This window comes from Geotrypetes seraphini, chromosome 6 (genome assembly GCF_902459505.1).
Source record: "Geotrypetes seraphini chromosome 6, aGeoSer1.1, whole genome shotgun sequence".
Lineage (NCBI taxonomy): Eukaryota > Metazoa > Chordata > Amphibia > Gymnophiona > Dermophiidae > Geotrypetes > Geotrypetes seraphini.
In genome coordinates, this window is record NC_047089.1 from 63,153,812 (window position 1) to 63,171,914 (window position 18,103).

An 18,103-nucleotide genomic window follows, 5' to 3' on the forward strand; every position below is an offset into this window, starting at 1 on the left:
AGAGTATCCCTCTCGTAGGATGGTAAGCACCCAGAGATCTGATGTAATGAGCTCCCACTGGTGATAAAATGTGGAAAGGCGACCCCCTATGGGGAGGGGAGAATTTGGAAATAGAGAAATTTGAATGCTCATGTCGAGATTGTCAAAAAGACTGAGCAGGCTTGGTGGCAGCAGGAGTCTGAGATTTTTGTTGTCGCTGTTGTTGAGGAGGACGACGAGGAGGAGGTCTTGAAAAAGCAGGAGTCGTTTTCTGAGGATAACGACGTGGAGTCTGTTTGAAACCTCTAGTTGGTGCAGGTTTAGGTTTTGGTCGAATGAGGGAAGCAAAAGAGCGTTCATGTTCTGAAAGACGCTTGGTAGCTGCCTCAATAGAGTCATCAAATAATTCATTTCCCTGACAAGGTAGATTTGCCAATCTATCTTGAAGGTTGGGATCCATGTCCACAATACGTAACCATGCTAAACGACGCATGGCTACAGCAAAGGCCGATACTCGAGATGAGAGTTCAAATGCATCATATGAGGCTTGTAACATGAAGAGTCGTAATTGAGAAAGAGTCTTAAGGATGAGTTTAAATTCTGAAAGACGAGTGGTAGAGATATCCGGGTAAAAAGTTGGTAAAATCTTCAGAAAATGGTTGAAGTAGGACGTAAAGATGTAGCTGTAATTAAGAACTCTATTTGCCATCATAGAGTTTTGGTATAAACGGCGACCAAACTTATCCATGGTACGACCTTCTCTACCTGGAGGAACTGAAGCATAGATTTTGGAAGGATGTGCTTTCTTTAAAGAGGATTCTACTACCAGGGATTGATGAGATAGTTGAGACTTTTCATAACCTTTACATGGAACTGTTCGATAACGGGATTCCAATTTAGATGGAATGGCAGTGATGGAATAAGGAGTCTCCATATTACGAACAAAGGTTTGTTTCAGAACAGGAGTCATAGGTAATCTGAGGGACTCTTTCGGTGGATGAGGAAGCTCCATATCTGCTAAATATTCAGGAGTATATTTAGAATCTGAATGAAGATCCAGTTTGAGAGCTTGTCCCATATCAAAAATAAATTTGGCAAAAGAAATGGATTTGGAATCAGACGCTTCCTCAGGAGATACACTGCGAGATTTAGGAAGAGCTGAGTATGAGGGAGAAGCCTCTCTAGAATATGGTGAAAGTGGTTCTGAGTCTAGACGTAGAGTCACAGAAGAAGCTGCACTGTGAGGTGGAGTAAGAGAATGTTTTCTCTTCAGGCTCCTGAATGGAGAAGTACCAGGTGTACGTGGTACAGAATGAGTCGAGGTCTGTGGTGAACTGTCTCGACGGGGTGGCTTCGATGGTGGAGTCTTCGGTCGAGAAGGACTTAGAGTCGATGTGCGATGGTGTCGAGATCTGTGCTTCTGCTTCAAAGAATGAGGCAGAGAAGTCTCGGTATCCAATGCCGAAGACTCCCTCCGAAGCTTGGGAGCAATAGGTCTCGAATGCTTCGACCGGTGCTTCGGAGGAGGCGAGTCTGGAGAAGAATCAGACGAAGAAATTTTCTTTGGTGTCCTGGATCAGCCTCGAGATACTGGAAGCTCTGGTTGTGTGACAGGCTGATCAGTCAGAGGCAAGGTCAGGACCAATTGAGCCACTAAGGAGGAAATCTGAGTGGTGAGTATAGATTTCAGCATGTCCTCCAGCATCGGCACCGAGACAGAAGATTCTGACCTCGTAGGTGCAGCAGTACGCTCCGAAGAGGGCAACCTCGAAGGTGAGTATTCCCTTATCTTGGAGGTACGCTTGGAAGATGGACGTGCAGAGGAGTCTGGTGGCTTCTTGGGTATGGTACCTGAAAGAGAACCCGGAGACTTACCCCCCATAGAAGACTTCGCAGATGGCACCGTCTTCGAGGGAACCGAAGCAGGTAAGGTCGAGGCCTTCGAGACTGAAGCTCCAGCCGGAGCCTGGGTCGAAGCCTTCGAGACCGTAGTCGTCGATGTCGTCGGAGTCGAAGCCTTCGAGACCGGGGCAGCCGCCGAGGTCGAAGCAGAATCCGAAGGTTGCTCCATGTCTCCGAAAAGTTGAAAAAATTGAGCGCACCGGCGTCGAAAAGCCCGTGGAGTAAGAGTGAAACAACGGTGACAATCTTCTGGGGAATAAGTGGGACCCAGGCACTGTAGACAGCGGCAGTGGGGATCGGTGACCGAAATCACACGATTACACTGGCGACAAGAGGCCGGGACATGGAAAAAATAAAGTCCGTGTCGAACGAAAGGAGCAAATGGGCCTAGGCCCAAGGCTCACCGGCTGGACACGAAATCAAAGTAACAATTGAAACTTTTTTATTTTTATTTTTTTTAAGAAAAGAAAATGAAAAAGAAATAGGAGAGCACAGCGACCGAACTTAACTGAAAGAAAAGAAACAGCCGCGGTGAAGAGAAGGCAATGCTGCAGAGATGTAGAAAAACGTGTCTTCTTGTCTCCGCGGAATTAAACGAACTGAGGATCCTCTCAGGAGATGCGCCCCCTAGTTCGGGCGGGAAGGCACGCGCGCATGCGCGGTACAGTGCTCGAAAGATCGAGATCTTCAAGCAAGTTTGCTTTCAAAGCTGTCCGCTGCGGGGCTCCGTCGGTGACGTCACCCATGTGTGGGAATATGCTGCCTGCTTGTCCTGGGATAAAGGGAGAAATGTTGGACATAGGTGCGCTTATGAAATCTTGAGATATTCTTGGAAAACATGCTCTATAGGAAATGTGTGCTAATAAAACAGCAATTTCCATTTATAAAAACACAGTTGAATGTGCCATTTAAAATGTTTAAATTACACTTTCTATAAAACATCTTGGTCCATATTCTATAAATGATGCCTTAAGTTAGGCACCTAACTTAAAGTTGAAAATACCATTTAAAAAAAAAGCATTTTAAAATGAAAAATATAGGTGCACCTGCACCTTGCTTATGGAGGCGCTTTACAACACCTAACACCACTGTAGGTGTGGATAACACTGAATAATAATAATAATAATAACAGTTTATATACCGCAATACTGTTAAGTTCTATGCAGTGTCATTGTAAAGCACCTCCATAGGTGCGATTCACATAAAAGGTAGGCGCTGAAATGTAGGCCTTGAAAACCCTGGACTACATTTCTGGTGCCTAACTTTTCTAAAGCCGCGATTCAATAAACGTCACCGTCACGTGAGTGACATGAGATCAGCGGCAGCTTTTAAGGTGGGTGCCAACAACGGCACCATTTATAGAATCCGAGCCTTTATAAATAAAGATTTTTAACTGCATGATTAAGCCAACATGATTAAAGTTTTAATTAATATCCATATCTAAAAAAACTATTAGAAATGAATTTACCTTTTGCAAGCAGAAAGGTGATCCAAGAAACCTTCATAATCAATGTAGGATTTACATCCACGAAAGTCCTGCAAACAAGCCCGGGAGGGGGGGTGGGGGGTGGGGGGTGGAGAGACAACGATCATTTTCACAGTAAATTGGATAATTTGGCATAATTTTATTACTATATCATTTTCTTAGTCCAGCAGTTTCCTTCTGCTCCCTTGGGTTTCCAGTTGAATCAGAGTCAGCTTCAACAGGGCCAAAATGAGCTTTCATTCACAGTATACAGTAGAATTCTTTTCCCTAATTGCTTTATCTAATCCACTTCTATCTGGACATACTACAGTACTGCAAAGACGGTTCTTTTTTAAATTTCACAGAACATCCTAAACTCCCTCAGGAGTGCAATACACAGGGACCCAGAATCTGGCATCAAAGTGTGTCTGTTGCACAATGATAAAATCTTTCCATCTTACACAACTGCCCAACACCAATTTTTATACTTCTGGTTTTATGTACAAAATTAAAAGGTCACCAAAAATTTGAGCTTGAAATATACAAAAACAGTATTAACCTAAATGTTAGGGACTCAAAACCACTAGCCAGATTTGGATGCTAACTGTAACAAAATATATGCAAACAATTTAGCCTAAAGCCCTCCCACATCCCCCCCAAAATAGGAAAGTAAGGTACTATTTTATTTGTACGTAACATAGTAACATAGTAAAAGATAGTCGATAAAGACTTTGCAGTCCATCTAGTCTGCCTAACAAAGTGTCCAGAGTTATGGAACATGCCCAGAGTTCCAAACACTTCTTTAATACTGGCATCATAAACAGGGCAATCGGCAACTTGCACGTTGCAGTACCTGGTCACTATTGTCCAGTATCCCAATTATGCTTTCTATCAAAGGCTAGAATGAATAAATAAATACATGAGACAGTTGTTTCCATTTTTATTGTAAACTGCTGTGAGGGAGCAGGTGTTATAATGAAGAGCAAACCCTCACTGATGGTGCAGTTCAGCTGCCTTACAGCAGGTGGTACTAGTCTCCCGAGATTGAGGCCAAGTCAGAGGAGCTTGGTTCAGACCAAGTTGGAGTTAAATGCCCTAAAGGCTGACTAGGTTGAGGAGGTCCCAAGTGCAGAGAACTCTAAGTGTGTGGTGAGCAGGACTGCAGTACCCGGGAAGAGTCTGGGGAAGAAAAATGGCCTTAGCAAAGAGTGCTACCCTGCTAAGAGAAAAGCAAAAGTGGATTTGAGTTAGGACAAGTTTGTCTTACAATCTGGTAGACAGTGTGACTTGAAAGGTGGGGGCCAAGCAGTGCTCAGTATGAAATATTGGAACTGGAAAGCTGGGGAATCCAGCAACTGACAAGGTGGTTGGGTTGCCTAATGTAAGGGTGAACAAGCATGTGCTTTGGCCTTATAGGAGCAGACCACAAGAGAGGCAGCAGGTTAGAAATTCTGCTCATGCCGTTGAAGAATTAAAGAGTTATGGGGGGGGGGGGAAGGTGTGTGCACAGAGGAAGTGTGGAATGAGTGGGGGACAGAGAAGAGGGTGGGGCACCCCCCCCCCCGGGCACCTCCTACCCTCGCTATGCTACTAATCATACCTCTCCACCTTTTTTCCCCCCTCAGAGATTTCACTGGTTGCCTGTTTGGTTTCACTTTCAATTCAAAATTTTTATGTTGACCCATAAGGCTTTATATGAAGGAAGGGATTCCTCCACATTTAGCTACTCTTTTGGAATTTTTTCATACAGTGTCACTGAATGAACAAAGGTAAAGGAAAGGTAAGACCTATTTATTATACTAACTGGTGTCAGGTCAAAAGCACACCTGGACAAAGGCGCGCCCAGACAATTGAGTGCAGCGCGGAGGTGCACGCCGCTCTAAATTACTGTTTTTAGGGCTCCGATGGGGGTGTGTGGGGGGGAACCCCTCCACTTTACTTAATAGACATCGCGCTGCATTGTGGGGGGTTTGGGGGGTTGTAACCCCCCACATTTTACTGAAAACTTCACTTTTTCCCTGTTTTTAGGGAAAAAGTTAAGTTTACAGTAAAATGTGGAGGGTTACAACCCCCAAACCCCCCACAAAGCCGGCGCGATGTCTATTAAGTAAAATGGGGGGGTTCCCCCCCCCACACCCCCCGGAGCCCTAAAAACAGTAATTTAGAGCGGCGCGCGCCTCCGCGCTGCGCTCAATTGTCCGGGCGCGCCTTTGTCTTTCACGCCGTTGTCTATGAACCTACTAACTTAAGACTTCTCAACTTGCTTACAGGAACAAATCCTCCCCCCCTTCATCAGATCCAAAGAAAAAGAACCGTTTTCTTTTTAATTATTACCCATACATACAAATACAGTGTTCCCCCGCGGATTCGCAGACTCAGTTATTCACGGTATTTTCTAACTTCTTCTTCCAGGGAATGAGTCCGCGAATCAGCCTTCTGCACAGCCGATTCCTCCTCCTCTCCCCCCCCCCCCACCAGGAGCATACTGGGTATGATTTACTGTACCTGCCGGCGCCCCAGCTGCCCTCTCCTGCCTTTTTACAGACTCAAAACCATATTCGTGGTTTTTTGAAATTCATGGGTGTTCCTGAAATGGAACCCCCGCAAATTTGGGGGGAGTACTGTATAACATTGTTTGCAACATGGTTTTAGGTTAGCAACGCTTAAGTTTAATGCTATTTTTGTCAATTTCAAGCTCACTCTTCTTTCATAGTTAAACCCATGATATTTTACACACCAGCATCTCGTAGCCTGAAAATAGAATTCAGAATACACACCAGCATTTTTCCTTTTCTGGAAATGACTAAACAGAAAAGAAAAACAACCCAGCAATAGCCTATATGCAGTAAATCCAACTACTGAAAAGATCTTATGGCTTAGTGTCATAGAGTAGCCACATGCAGTTAAGTAATGTAAGCTGATTTATTACTTACACACACACACATACTATATATATTAGAGCTGTATTTCGATCAAGATTTTTAATCATGATTAAACCGCTAAAGGTATTTTATTCATTTATTTTTCCACTGTGGATCCTTGCAACTCTGGACAAGTGCCTGTATATAATATGTAAACTGCATTGACTGTGGCCACAGAAAGGTGGTATATCAAATTCCATCCCCTTTCCCTTCCATAAAGGACTGAATCTCACTTTCACCCCCCAGATCACTACCTCAAGTCAGATTCTACTGATGGTCATTCCAGTTCTGCTCACAGGTCTGTAGCTCACTCCCCTCTCTCTATCTACAGTCTGAAGTCTGCCCTCCCACCCCACTGCTCTACATTAAAGATGAAACATAGAAACATAGAAGATGACGGAAGAAAATGGCTAAAGCCCATCAAGTCTGCCCACTCTGCTTACCCACCCCCTGTCTATGCCCTAATGACCCAATTTCCTTATCTTGACCCTCGTAGGGATCCCACATGGGTATCCCATTTATTCTTAAAGTCTGGCACGGTATTTTGTTGGTCTCTAGCAGTGGCAATGTTGCATATACAGTGCCTGTGGCCTACACTGAAGTACCTCTGGCATATCCTACCTCCTCTGGACATCACTTCCTGTTACTGCATAGACAAGACTGGGCTAGTTTCAAGTTTATTGGTTTCTTGATATACAATCAATCAACTATATCTAATTGGTTTACAAGAGAAAGCGTCAGACCAGGCTGCAGGCAGCAAATGTGCAATGTTACTGCTGCTGAAAAGCAACAGAAGGCCATCTTTAAAGTAGACTAGCATAGAGGTCTGATGAGGTTACAGGAATAGGGAGTAGAAGAGAGCAGAAGAAATGTTTGGAGACAGGAGATGCTATTAACTGCGCTTAACTTGCACCCTAACAGATAGATGTTTTACTCTTGCAGTGTTAATCTAAGATGTGCACATCAGCAGAAGAGACCTCAAGAGACCATATACATCACCTATAGATTTTTCTTACATAGATGCAAAAAAATAAATAAATAATTGTTTCATCTGTGGTACAACTTTCATCTTGGAGAGATACCAACACTGGATGACTGTACTTTAACAGGATGTAAACCTAATGATCAATGTGATTTTCACCTGTACACTGTTGAGTGTCACTGAAGGACAGCAATGCTGGAAGAAGCACTTACCGGTAACCATATTTTGATTTGCAGCACTACAGCTTAAGAACAGAAGCTGATAGGCTGCACACACATTGATAGCTTTATATTATTCATGTTAATTGCTCAAGGATCAATTTTGTACCAAGTTAATCAGAAAAACAGTGTTTCAAGTTAGAAATAATTTTAAAAAACCATTAAGTAAGGCATTAAACTTAATACAGTCTTCATTAGTCAGACTTTTCTAAATCTGCATTACTTCTGTTCAAAAGAGAAAGACTTACTCTGCATTGGATTCTGCCATGAATATATGATCAAAAGTCCTGAAAAAGATAAAATGAACACTGCTTAGATTGCAATATTTTATGTCACCTACTGTAGCATTCCTTAACTTGAAGCCAAGTACCCCCTAAGTCAAACAAATTTCAATTGAATGCCTCCAAGCTCTGTTCAGCAGAGATTTTGAAAAAGACATTCCAAAAGCTGGCAAAATAATTATAAAATAGAAAATGAAATTACTTTTTTGTACATTTGTTTTCTGGTCATTTTTTTTATGTGTTGGCTTAAAATCTGGTTTCTGCTTTCCTCTGTTTTCAACTCTTGGAATTTTTCTCTCTCCTCCTTTTCAGCTTCCTTCAATTTAATTTCTGCCTCTCTGTTCACGTTTTAGTCATTCCTATTACAGGATTATTTATGGCATTTTAAACCAGGTAATCAGATTTTAGACAAGATCATAATACAAACTTGTCTTCCTACTTTGATCAATGACCTCAGGCAGATTCTAGATAAAGGAAAAACTGCCTTGTTAAAGTAATTCTATTTAAAATGAGCATTTGATTTAGTAACCAATAAAGATTCTCCTGATTTTACTATGTTATTGGAACTGTTTAAATATTATTTTAGCCTTAAAACACCCTCCCCCCCTTTGATCTTAGCAGATTAGGAGATATGAGGAAACTTCTAAAACCTGGCTCCCAAATTGTAGAGCTTTGCAGGGTTCCCCTTTGTCTCCCATTTCATTCAGTGATGTTCTTAGCTCTCTGGCCAAATAAATTAGAGTGCTTGGGTCATCTTATTACATCTCTACTGATATACAGATAACCTTATTGTGTGAATTACCTGTAGCCATGACCTTTGAACTTTTGAACATATATCTCAATAGAATATTAACTTGGATGGAAGAGTCTCATTCCCTAAAACTAAATACTGTAAGATGTTGCCTTTCCTTGTGCGATATGCGGATTGTTACCAAAAATCATGTTTTTCACACAAATGAGGGGGTTGTCAAAAAATGATGGACCCCAGGTGTCACATATGCTAGGCACGCCACTACATGCCAGAATATTGCCTATACCATAATTCTAATTTTCTCAGGAGTCTTACATGAGGAACTTTGTTGAAATTTTCTGGAAAACTGATATACTAGGCTACCATTTCACCTATATCCACATTTATTCACACCTTCAAAAAAATTAAGCAAAACTGGTGAGGCAAGACTTCCTTTGACTGAACCCATGCCGACTGCCGACTGTTCCATTAAACCTGTTTTGTAATTTTATTCTTTATAATAGTTTCCACTATTTTGCTCAGCACTGAAGTCAAGCTTACCTGTCTGTAATTTTCTGGATCATCCCAGAACCCTTTTTAAAAGTCAGTGTTACATTGGCCACCCTCCAATCTTTGTATACTATGAATGATTTTAACCACAAGTTAGATATCAACAGAAGATTAGCAGTTTCATGTTTGAGTTCTTTCGGTAACTTGGGGTGTATACCATCTGCAAGAATCAAGTTTAAGTTGCTTCGTCTTTCTTTGAAAATCTTACTAACCTTTCCGATCGTGCCTGATCAGCGGCAGGCTGACGAATTCACCAAGAGTCAGCATGCAAATAGGGGCGATCGGAGGAACGCCCCCCACCGACCACATGTATCGCTAGTGAGTGATCCTGAAGCATGTGCAGACCATCTTCTTTGTCTGTAGATAGTCTGCATATGCTTACAGAGTTGCGAGCTGCTTTTTTAAAAAACTTTTTTAATATTTCGCGAGCCTGTGGTTTTAACCCGCTTTAAACCCACAGGTTAAAACCACGGGCTCGCACTGCGGGGAAAGGGCAGGAGAGTCGGGCAGCGAGTTGGGGCAGAGAGTGGGACGGCAAGGCAGGAGAAGTCAGGGCGGCAAGGCAGGAGAAGTTGGGGTGGCAAGGCAGGAGAAGTTGGCAGAGAGCAGGAAAGGTCTTGAGCGACTAGTCTCCACTAGTCACTTCTTTTTTGATCGGCCAGCCCAGTCAGTGTTCCTGAAAAAGTTTAGTAATTGCATCCTTCCTGCTTTGCATGCCGTTTCCCTTCATTTGCATATGTGGATCGGAATTGGATTGGCCACGAGGTTAGTGAATTGGGTCGGGTCGCAAAGAAGTCACAAACCGATTGGTACACAATCGGTAAGCTTTGTGAATCTAGCCCATAGTCTCAAGCCAACTTCAAAACAAGACACCACTCATTGTGATCTATTTCTGTAAAAACATTTCAACTTTTTCCTGCTTCAAGCTTTAGGAAACTTTTAATTCAGAAGCAAATTTTGCTGGCAATTGCTTCAGAATTTTGGGAATTCTCTCTTTGATCTTAAGTTTGTTGGAATTCTCTTGGAATCTTAAGAGTGATTGTTGGAATTTAAAAAGAAGTCTTTTAAAACTTGGCTGTAGGAAAATTCAATGGCTTGAGAATCAGAAGAACTGGGTTTGTTTCTCACTGCAGTGCCTTGTGACCTTGCCCAAGTCACTTAACCCTTCATTACCCCAGGTACAAAACAATTATCTGTATATAATATGAAACCACTGTGACTGTAACCACAGAATGTAGTACATTAAATCCCATTCCTTTTCACTTTCATTAATTATGAACAGAAATTTACCTCCCCTTTTATTACGAAGCCATGTTAGGCTTTTTCAATTGCCAGCCATGGCAATGTTAGCTCCGATTCTCACATAATTCCTATGAGCTTTGGACCTAATACCACTGTGGCTGGTGATAAATAAAAGCCTAAAGTGGCTTCGTAAAAAAGTGTGGGGGTAGGGTAAATTTTTAAAAATTTTGTGTATTAATTTTATTAGTGATGTAGATCATCCTGAGCTATTTGTTGAAGCATCTATAAAAACTCGATTATTATTAAAATAATTATTTGTAATAAACATGATAGTTATAATTTTTAAAAATCGTGATTGCTTTCTTCTGAGAGAACTGACTTTGGAATATATCAATTACATTTTTAAAGGGGTGGCCTCCAAAAACTCTTAAGGTAATTTGGTTTGGCATGTTACAGAAATATTTAGCAAGTCAACCCAAAGATTCTCAACTCTAAAACGCAGAGCTGTAATTTCAGCAACTAACCACAGGATGTTGCTACAGTATAAAAAATGGAAATGGAAAAGGATACCCTCTTTGCTCACCCCATCAGTAGCTAGAATTATCAGGCTCATGCAACTGGCTTCATGGTATACAGTTTGAAATGGGCAGACTCTGGAGCAAGAGAGAATATTCCGTGTTTAATGTATGTATTTATGTCATCTAGTTTAATATTATGTCCACGATTATATAGAATTATGGAGGCCATTTAAGAAGCCTTATGCAGCACCTAGAAGTGCAAACAGTATTTGCACATCTAGAAATTTAAATGACGCTTTCAGAATGCCACTACCTACAGATGTAGATGCCCCAGGATACTCACATTCAAAAAGGGGTACATCCTGGGCATACCAAAAAAAGTGAAAACCTAAAAATGTCCCTATTGAGGTTTTCATTTTCTCCAAGGCAGAATCTGCAAAGTGCTAGTTTCACCTGGGCTTGAAAGGATTGCCCCTGGTACTTTGTATATAGCCTATACAATTTTAAAATTTGTCTATCAGTGCTTCACTCCATAATTGGCAGAACTTATGTGTATAACTATCTGGAATATGGATCTTATTTATATAGTCAATTCCACATATAAATTGCCTACTCTTACACAAAAAAAGATGCCAACTACTACAGCTCTTTTTCTGAGTACAGTATACCCCCACGAATTCGCGGTTCGCGGACTCAGTCATTCGCGGTATTTTCTGACCGCCTCTTCCAGTCAGAAAATACCGTGAATGACTGGCCAATGGAAAAGCTCTCTACACTCAGCCATCCTTCCCTTCCCCAATCCGCGGTCTGCCCTGGCCGAGCGCCTCCCGTGCCCCTCCCACAACACGTTGAGCAGAAAAATCACCACCACCAATCTCCGGAAGACGCTGCCGACTAAGGAAACCAGGGCACTTTTGCTGGGGCTGGTCGCAGGGAAACCTCGAGGGTCAGCACCATGCTCAAGACCAAACTGTGGTGTCTTCTGTGGCCTGATAAGGCGCATTAGATCAGAGGTAGAAGGCAAGTTGTTGTTGTTTTTATATTGGGGACAAAGCAAGAAAGGAGGAGTGCCGATTACAGTACTTTTCCAATATTCACAGTTTTTCAACATTTGCAGTCACTCCGCGAATGTAACCCCCATGAATTTCGGGGGAGTACTGTATGTGGATTTGTGAAACTAATACTGCATGTGTACAAAACCTGCTGTATAGAACAGTAAATGGTGGCAGAAAAAGACTCTCATGGTCCACCCATTCTGCCCAACAAGGTGACCAGAGCCTTGCCCACCATTCTATATAGGCTCAGGTCACCCATGTTTAAATGCTAGTTGTTAAGTCACTACCATGATGGGGATGAAAATGTGGTGTATTGCTGATAGTATTCAACTTATAGGTCCAGATGCCTTCTCCTCCCCTCCAAAATTACATAGTTCCCCCCCCCCCACTCGCAGTATGTGACAATAAAATGATCAACACAATGGAGTTGTCAAACCTTCACCTGTCTCTCGCCGCTTGTAGAACACAGACCATACAAGTCTGTCTGACATCGGGCTCCATTCCCCCATGCTGGCCATGTGCAGGACACAAACTGTATCAGGCTGTCCGGCATCGGGCTAAGCTCCTACTATTTTCTAACTACTACTACGCAGTGCTGTACATTTTAACATACAATAGACGGTCCCTGCTCAGAAGAGCTTACAATCTAATTCAGACAGGACGTTTCGGGGTTGGGGAGATTATGGTAGAGGAAATGATACAGTGAGTATAGGTATCTGACAGCAGTGAGTGGGAGTTAGGAGTTGAAACAGATTCAAAAAAAGTGGGCTTTTAGCTTGGATTTGAACACCTCAACAGCCATATTGTGATTCTATCTTCTTTCTATTTATGGGGAAAGGGAAAAGGATTGGGACTTGTATACCGCCTTTTGTACTTTTACAACCACACTCAAAGTGGTTTACATACAGGTTCTTCAAACATTTTCCCTATCTATCCCAGTGGGCTCACAGTCTATCCCAGTGTTCCCCAACCCTGTCCTAGAAGACCACCAGACAAGTCGGGTTTTTTGGGATAGCCCTAATGAATATGCATGGGGCAGATTTGCATGCCTGTCACCTCCATTATATACAAATCTCTCTCATGCATATTCATTAGGGCTATCCTAAAAATCCGACTGGCCTGGTAGTCCTTCAGGACAGGGTTGGGGACCACTGGTCTATCCAATATACCTGGGGCAGTGGAGGATTAAGTGACTTGCCCAGGGTCATAAGGAGCAGCATGGGGTTTGAACCCACAACCTCAGGGTGCTGAGACTGTAGCTCTAACCACTGCACCACAATCTCCCTATGTCTATCCCACACATTTTTTTAATTCATTCACAGTTTTGGATTCTACCACCTCTCTTGGAAGGGCGTTCCAAGTATCCACCATCCTCTCTGTGAAAAAGTATTTTCTGACATTACTCTTGCATCTACCTCCCCGCAACCTCCATTCATGTCCTGTAGTCCTACTGCCTCTACATCTCTGAAAGAGGTTTGTTTGAATATCAATACCTTTCAAGTAGCTGTCAATGATTCACAGTTGACATTTGCGGGATATAAGAAACAATATGGTATGGTACTTAAAAGTCTGTATCATATCACCTCTCTCTCTCTCCTTTTTTCCAGCATATACATATTCAAATCCTCAAGTCTTTTCTCATATGTTTTATGACACCTTCCATATGTTTCATCACCTTCCTCTGAACTGTCTCAAGTCTTTTTACATCCTTGCAGAGATATGGCCTCCAAAACTGGACACAGTACTCCAAGTGTGACCTCACCAATGATTTGTACAGGGGCATCAATACCTCCTTTCTTCTGCAAGTAACGCTTCTATCTATGCAGCCTAGCATTCTTCAGGCAACAGCCACTGCCTTGCCACATTGTTTCACCTCAGATCTTCAGACACGATCACCTCAAGGTCTCTCTCTTGGTCTGTGCATGTCAGTCTCTCACCCCCTAGCACATTCTGTCAGAAAAGAGTCTTCTATATCCTCCTTACAGCCCAGATCAGGCACCTAGCAGTTATCACATCTTCAGTCTACTGAAGAATATGCTGCAAGGCCATAGATTTACCTCTGATGATGAAAAAAAGAAAGCGGATCTCAACAAGCTTTGGGAGCAGCCGAAGAACTTCTCTGCAGGAATACAGATTCTAGTTGAACGATACAATAAAGGCATTGTCTTGCACGGGACTATGTGAAAAAGTTATGTTCAATTGCTCACAGTTACTTCTGTTAAAGCTGTTAAATGTAGATTGCCTTAACCTTTTTGTTTACCCTCACATAATATTTTTAGTTCTAGAGCAAGTGATTGGACAAAGTGAGTCATTGCATTGGGGATATTTTTCTTTTGTGTTATGGCACAGCTAGTGGCTGTTGTTAATTTAGGAATCAGTTATTGTTTAAACAAGCCAGAATAAATAGCTTAATACTGAGAGAATTTAATAAGAAACAGATTGAAAAGTGATAAATGGATGAGAAAAAGTTTGCAGCGAACTGTAAATTCTGCATATGACACGAGATCACTGGAAATATAGTTTATCATACTTGATATACTACATAGAACCAATGTATAGATCTTAGTGGTATACATACTAAGATACAGATTAAAAGGAACTAAAATGGGTATAAGACAGTATTCATTCATTCCAAAGAGGGATAGAGAAGAAACAAAGAATGTTAGAGAAATATAGTAAACAGAGGGGTGGGAAAGGTAGTGAGGCATTGGAAATGGAAAAATGGTGGTATGTCAAGCCTACTAGGCCTAAGTTGGGTCTGGATTGAGTTTAAATGCCAAACTGAACAGCCAGGTTTTAAGGGCTACTTTGAATATCTTAAATGAGCCTTGAACGTAAGGGATATAAGTTTGAATATGATCTGCTGTTCTATAGGAAGCCAGTGATGGGATTGTATTAGTGGGGAGACATGATCGCATTTACAGGCATGGCACAGAAGCCTGATGGCAGTATTTTGGAGTGTTTGAAGCTTCTTAAGGCATCAAGAGCATCCTAGGTATATGATATAGTCCAGTCTTCTTAGTTATTTGTGAAAGGATCAACAAATGAAATGTATCCTGGTCAAAATAACATCTGATTGAATGTAATTGGTGAAGTATTGTGAAACACGTCTTACTTGGAGCAGAGATCTGGAGTAGAAAAGTGAGTTCTGAATCCAGACTGACCCCAAGATAACAAAATGTATTAACTGGAAGAATTGAATGTCCTAATAGAGTAAGGGGTAACAAGGGGACTGAGAGGCCTCCTGTGAATCAACAAGCTACTGTTTTTCTTTGTTTAAGATTAATTTATGATTGCTAAGCCATTCAGCGACTGAATTAAGGCAGTGTTGTAATGGATCGACATCAGGAGTGAATGGGTTAGTAGGGAAAAATAGTAGATTATCATCTGCATAAAAATGAAATGAAATACCATGGGACTGAATAAGAGTGGCTAGTGGACTGATAAATAAGTTATAAAAGAGTGGCGATAGAACTGAGCCCATGTCAAAGCATGCCGGGGAGGGGGGAGGCAAATGAAGAAGGGGTGACAACCTACGGTTAGACAGAAAAGGAGTATTGTTACTGATGCACCAATTGTCTGCTTGCTAGTGTCTCATTTTTATATAATTTTCATTGGCACTGTTTTGGTAGGTTAAAATGTGACAGCAGCACATATTTTACAAACTGCAAATTATGTAAAAATCTAAGGGCTCCTTTTACAAAGCTACGTTAGCGACTTAACGCACGTAATAGCGCGTGCTAATTTGCCGGCCGCGCTAGCCGCTACCGCCGCCTCTTGAGCAGGCGGTAGTTTTTCGGCTAGCGCGCACTTAACGTGGCTTCGTAAAAGGAGCCCTAAGTCTAATCCTGTTGCAATTCAGTTACGATGTCAAAATTAAAGTGAAATTACATTAAAATCACAATCTCTCCCTTAATTGTATGCCTTCATTTATACATTATATAATCTTTAGTAAGACTAAAGATGGTCTAATGTTCATAAATTAACTTATGTGTAAAACACTGCATTAAAATAGGAACAACAGCCTAGTCAAAATTTATCTAAACTCCACTCAACAGCTCTGCCCAGACAAGGAACTATTTTACAGAAACAGTTTGATCATGAGGTCTTGAGATAACTGCAAGATATACCGCTTACAACAGTTGAATGAAGTGGCTTCAAAAGTTGTGTCAGTGATGTATGTCTGCTATCCAACCTTCAAGTAGACACAATCTAATATAATAAAACGCTAGGCCGCGCATGCGCACTTCCTATGTGTGCGCCGGTTTTCCGTGAGCTGTAGCAACACATAGGAAGTGCGCATGCGCGGCTTACGATCTGTCCTGCTCCCTCTTCAAAGATGCAGCGGTCGCCGCCTCTCCGCTCTCTCTCTTCCTCCTCCCCCCCCCGAGCCAGATTTCGACCGCCCTTACGGGTTTTAAGTTGGGCACTGCTTCTCCTGCGGCGCGGCGGCCCGAGTCAAATGTCGGCCACGGTGGCTGTTGGCGGCTGCAGGCCGCGGCAGCCAAACCCGGAAAACACATAAGTAGGGCATGGAGTTAAGAAGCAATGTATGGGGGGGAGCAAATACTGCACAGGGAAGTGGGGTGGGAGGGAAATGCTGCAACACACGGAAATGGAGGGCAGAAAAGGGTTTGATGGACAGGGGAAGAGATGCTGATGAACAGGGAGGGGGGGCAGAAAAATAAAGACAGGCCTACTGCTGGACAGGGTGAGCAGGGGGAGGTAAAACAAAGGGAGAAGGGCTTCTGCTGGATAAGGTGGGCAGTGATGGGGTGGTGGAGGACACAGGGGAGGTAAAAGGAAGGGAGAATGGACAGGGGGAGCAGGCAAGGGGTGGTAGTGGACAGCCAAGGAAAAAAAAATTAAAAAAAACAGACAGAAATACAGAAAGCGACTAAGGAGAGAGAAAAAAAATTAAAACAGACACACACATATATATTCTAGCACCCGTTAATGTAACGGGCTATAAGAGTAGGCTAATATGTAGCTGAAACAAACTGTATGACATTCAAAAGAACTTGCTAATTGTAGATAGATTGTGAGCCTACCGGGACAGATAGGGTATTTACTTGAGTATCTGATTATTAAAAAAAAACAAAAAAAAAACAAAACAAAAACACAAACCGCTTAGATAATCTGCATAAGCGGTATATAAAAATCTAATAAACTTGAAACTTTAACAAGAAATCTTTGGAGCAGCCACAAGCACAATTTTCTTGAAATGACCATTCATTACATAAACAAGGAGACACTTTTGCTTCATTCCCTAATGTTTTGGTTATTTGACAATTTAAATATTCCCACACTGGGTAGATGATTGCCCAAATGATGGCTGAACTGTTTGCAGAATTCCACATATCAACTAAGACCATCTGCTGCATTATTGACAATGCAGTAAATATTACAAAAGCCTTGTGTCTTCTGAATGACATTTGAATTAGTGGCAATGAAGAGAACAGCAGTTCATGCTCAGAGTCCAACAGCCAGTCACTTTATGAATCGGAGGTTGTCCAAATTGCTGATTTTAGATCTCTGATGAAGTCAAAGATGCACTGATAATATCATGCACTGATAATATTGACTTTAACTGGTTTAACAAGAAGAGATGTGCCCATCACACAGACTTGTGGCAGCTGTTGACAGCTGTGAGGTTATGAAAAGATCTGTGTTACAAGCGAATGTAAAAGTTCTTAGCAATGCAGTCAACTGAAGTACCAACATGCAAATGTTGTTGAAGAGGTGTCTGGCTTACATTCCTCATTCCAACCTGCACAAGGTGGGTTTCAGATTACTTAGCCACCAGTCAACTGGTTACAACTGGAGTGGAGAAGATGCAAGAATGTCAATAAAAAACCAGGCCTAGAACTCATGAGCGACACTGAGATGGTGTTCCTGAGGAACTACGTTCATGTCATAAGCCATTGTCAGCTGCAATCAACATTTTGCAAGCTCAAAATAACTGCTATATTGAACATGTAATCCCCCCAATAACAGAAATTCAGTCAAAATTACAGGGATTGGCTAATGATGTCAACTTGGATAAGACAGTGTAGCCACTAATTACAGCTCTGACTAAAGGAATTGTTTCAGTATTTGAAGAGGACCATCAAATTTCACAGATGCTTGTTCCTAAGATCAAATTGAGATATGTATAAGAACAGCAGTAGTTAACTACTTTTGAAGTAGTTGTTTCATGTAGTTAAACTACTACTAGAAAAATATAGTTTGATCAGATAG

At 41.9% G+C, this 18,103-nt stretch overlaps 1 protein-coding gene across 2 annotated transcripts in view; it reads right to left on the reverse strand.

Moving 5' to 3' along the window:
- RB1 (RB transcriptional corepressor 1) overlaps positions 1-18,103 on the reverse strand; it is a 382,409-nt gene that overhangs the window by 338,572 nt on the left and 25,734 nt on the right. For both annotated transcript variants that reach the window (XM_033948118.1, XM_033948117.1), the window contains exons 5-6: positions 7,716-7,754; positions 3,350-3,417 (exon numbers count right to left, since the gene is read on the reverse strand). In XM_033948118.1, the coding sequence (XP_033804009.1) occupies positions 3,350-3,417; positions 7,716-7,754 (107 nt within the window). The remainder of the gene's footprint in view (positions 1-3,349; positions 3,418-7,715; positions 7,755-18,103) is intronic.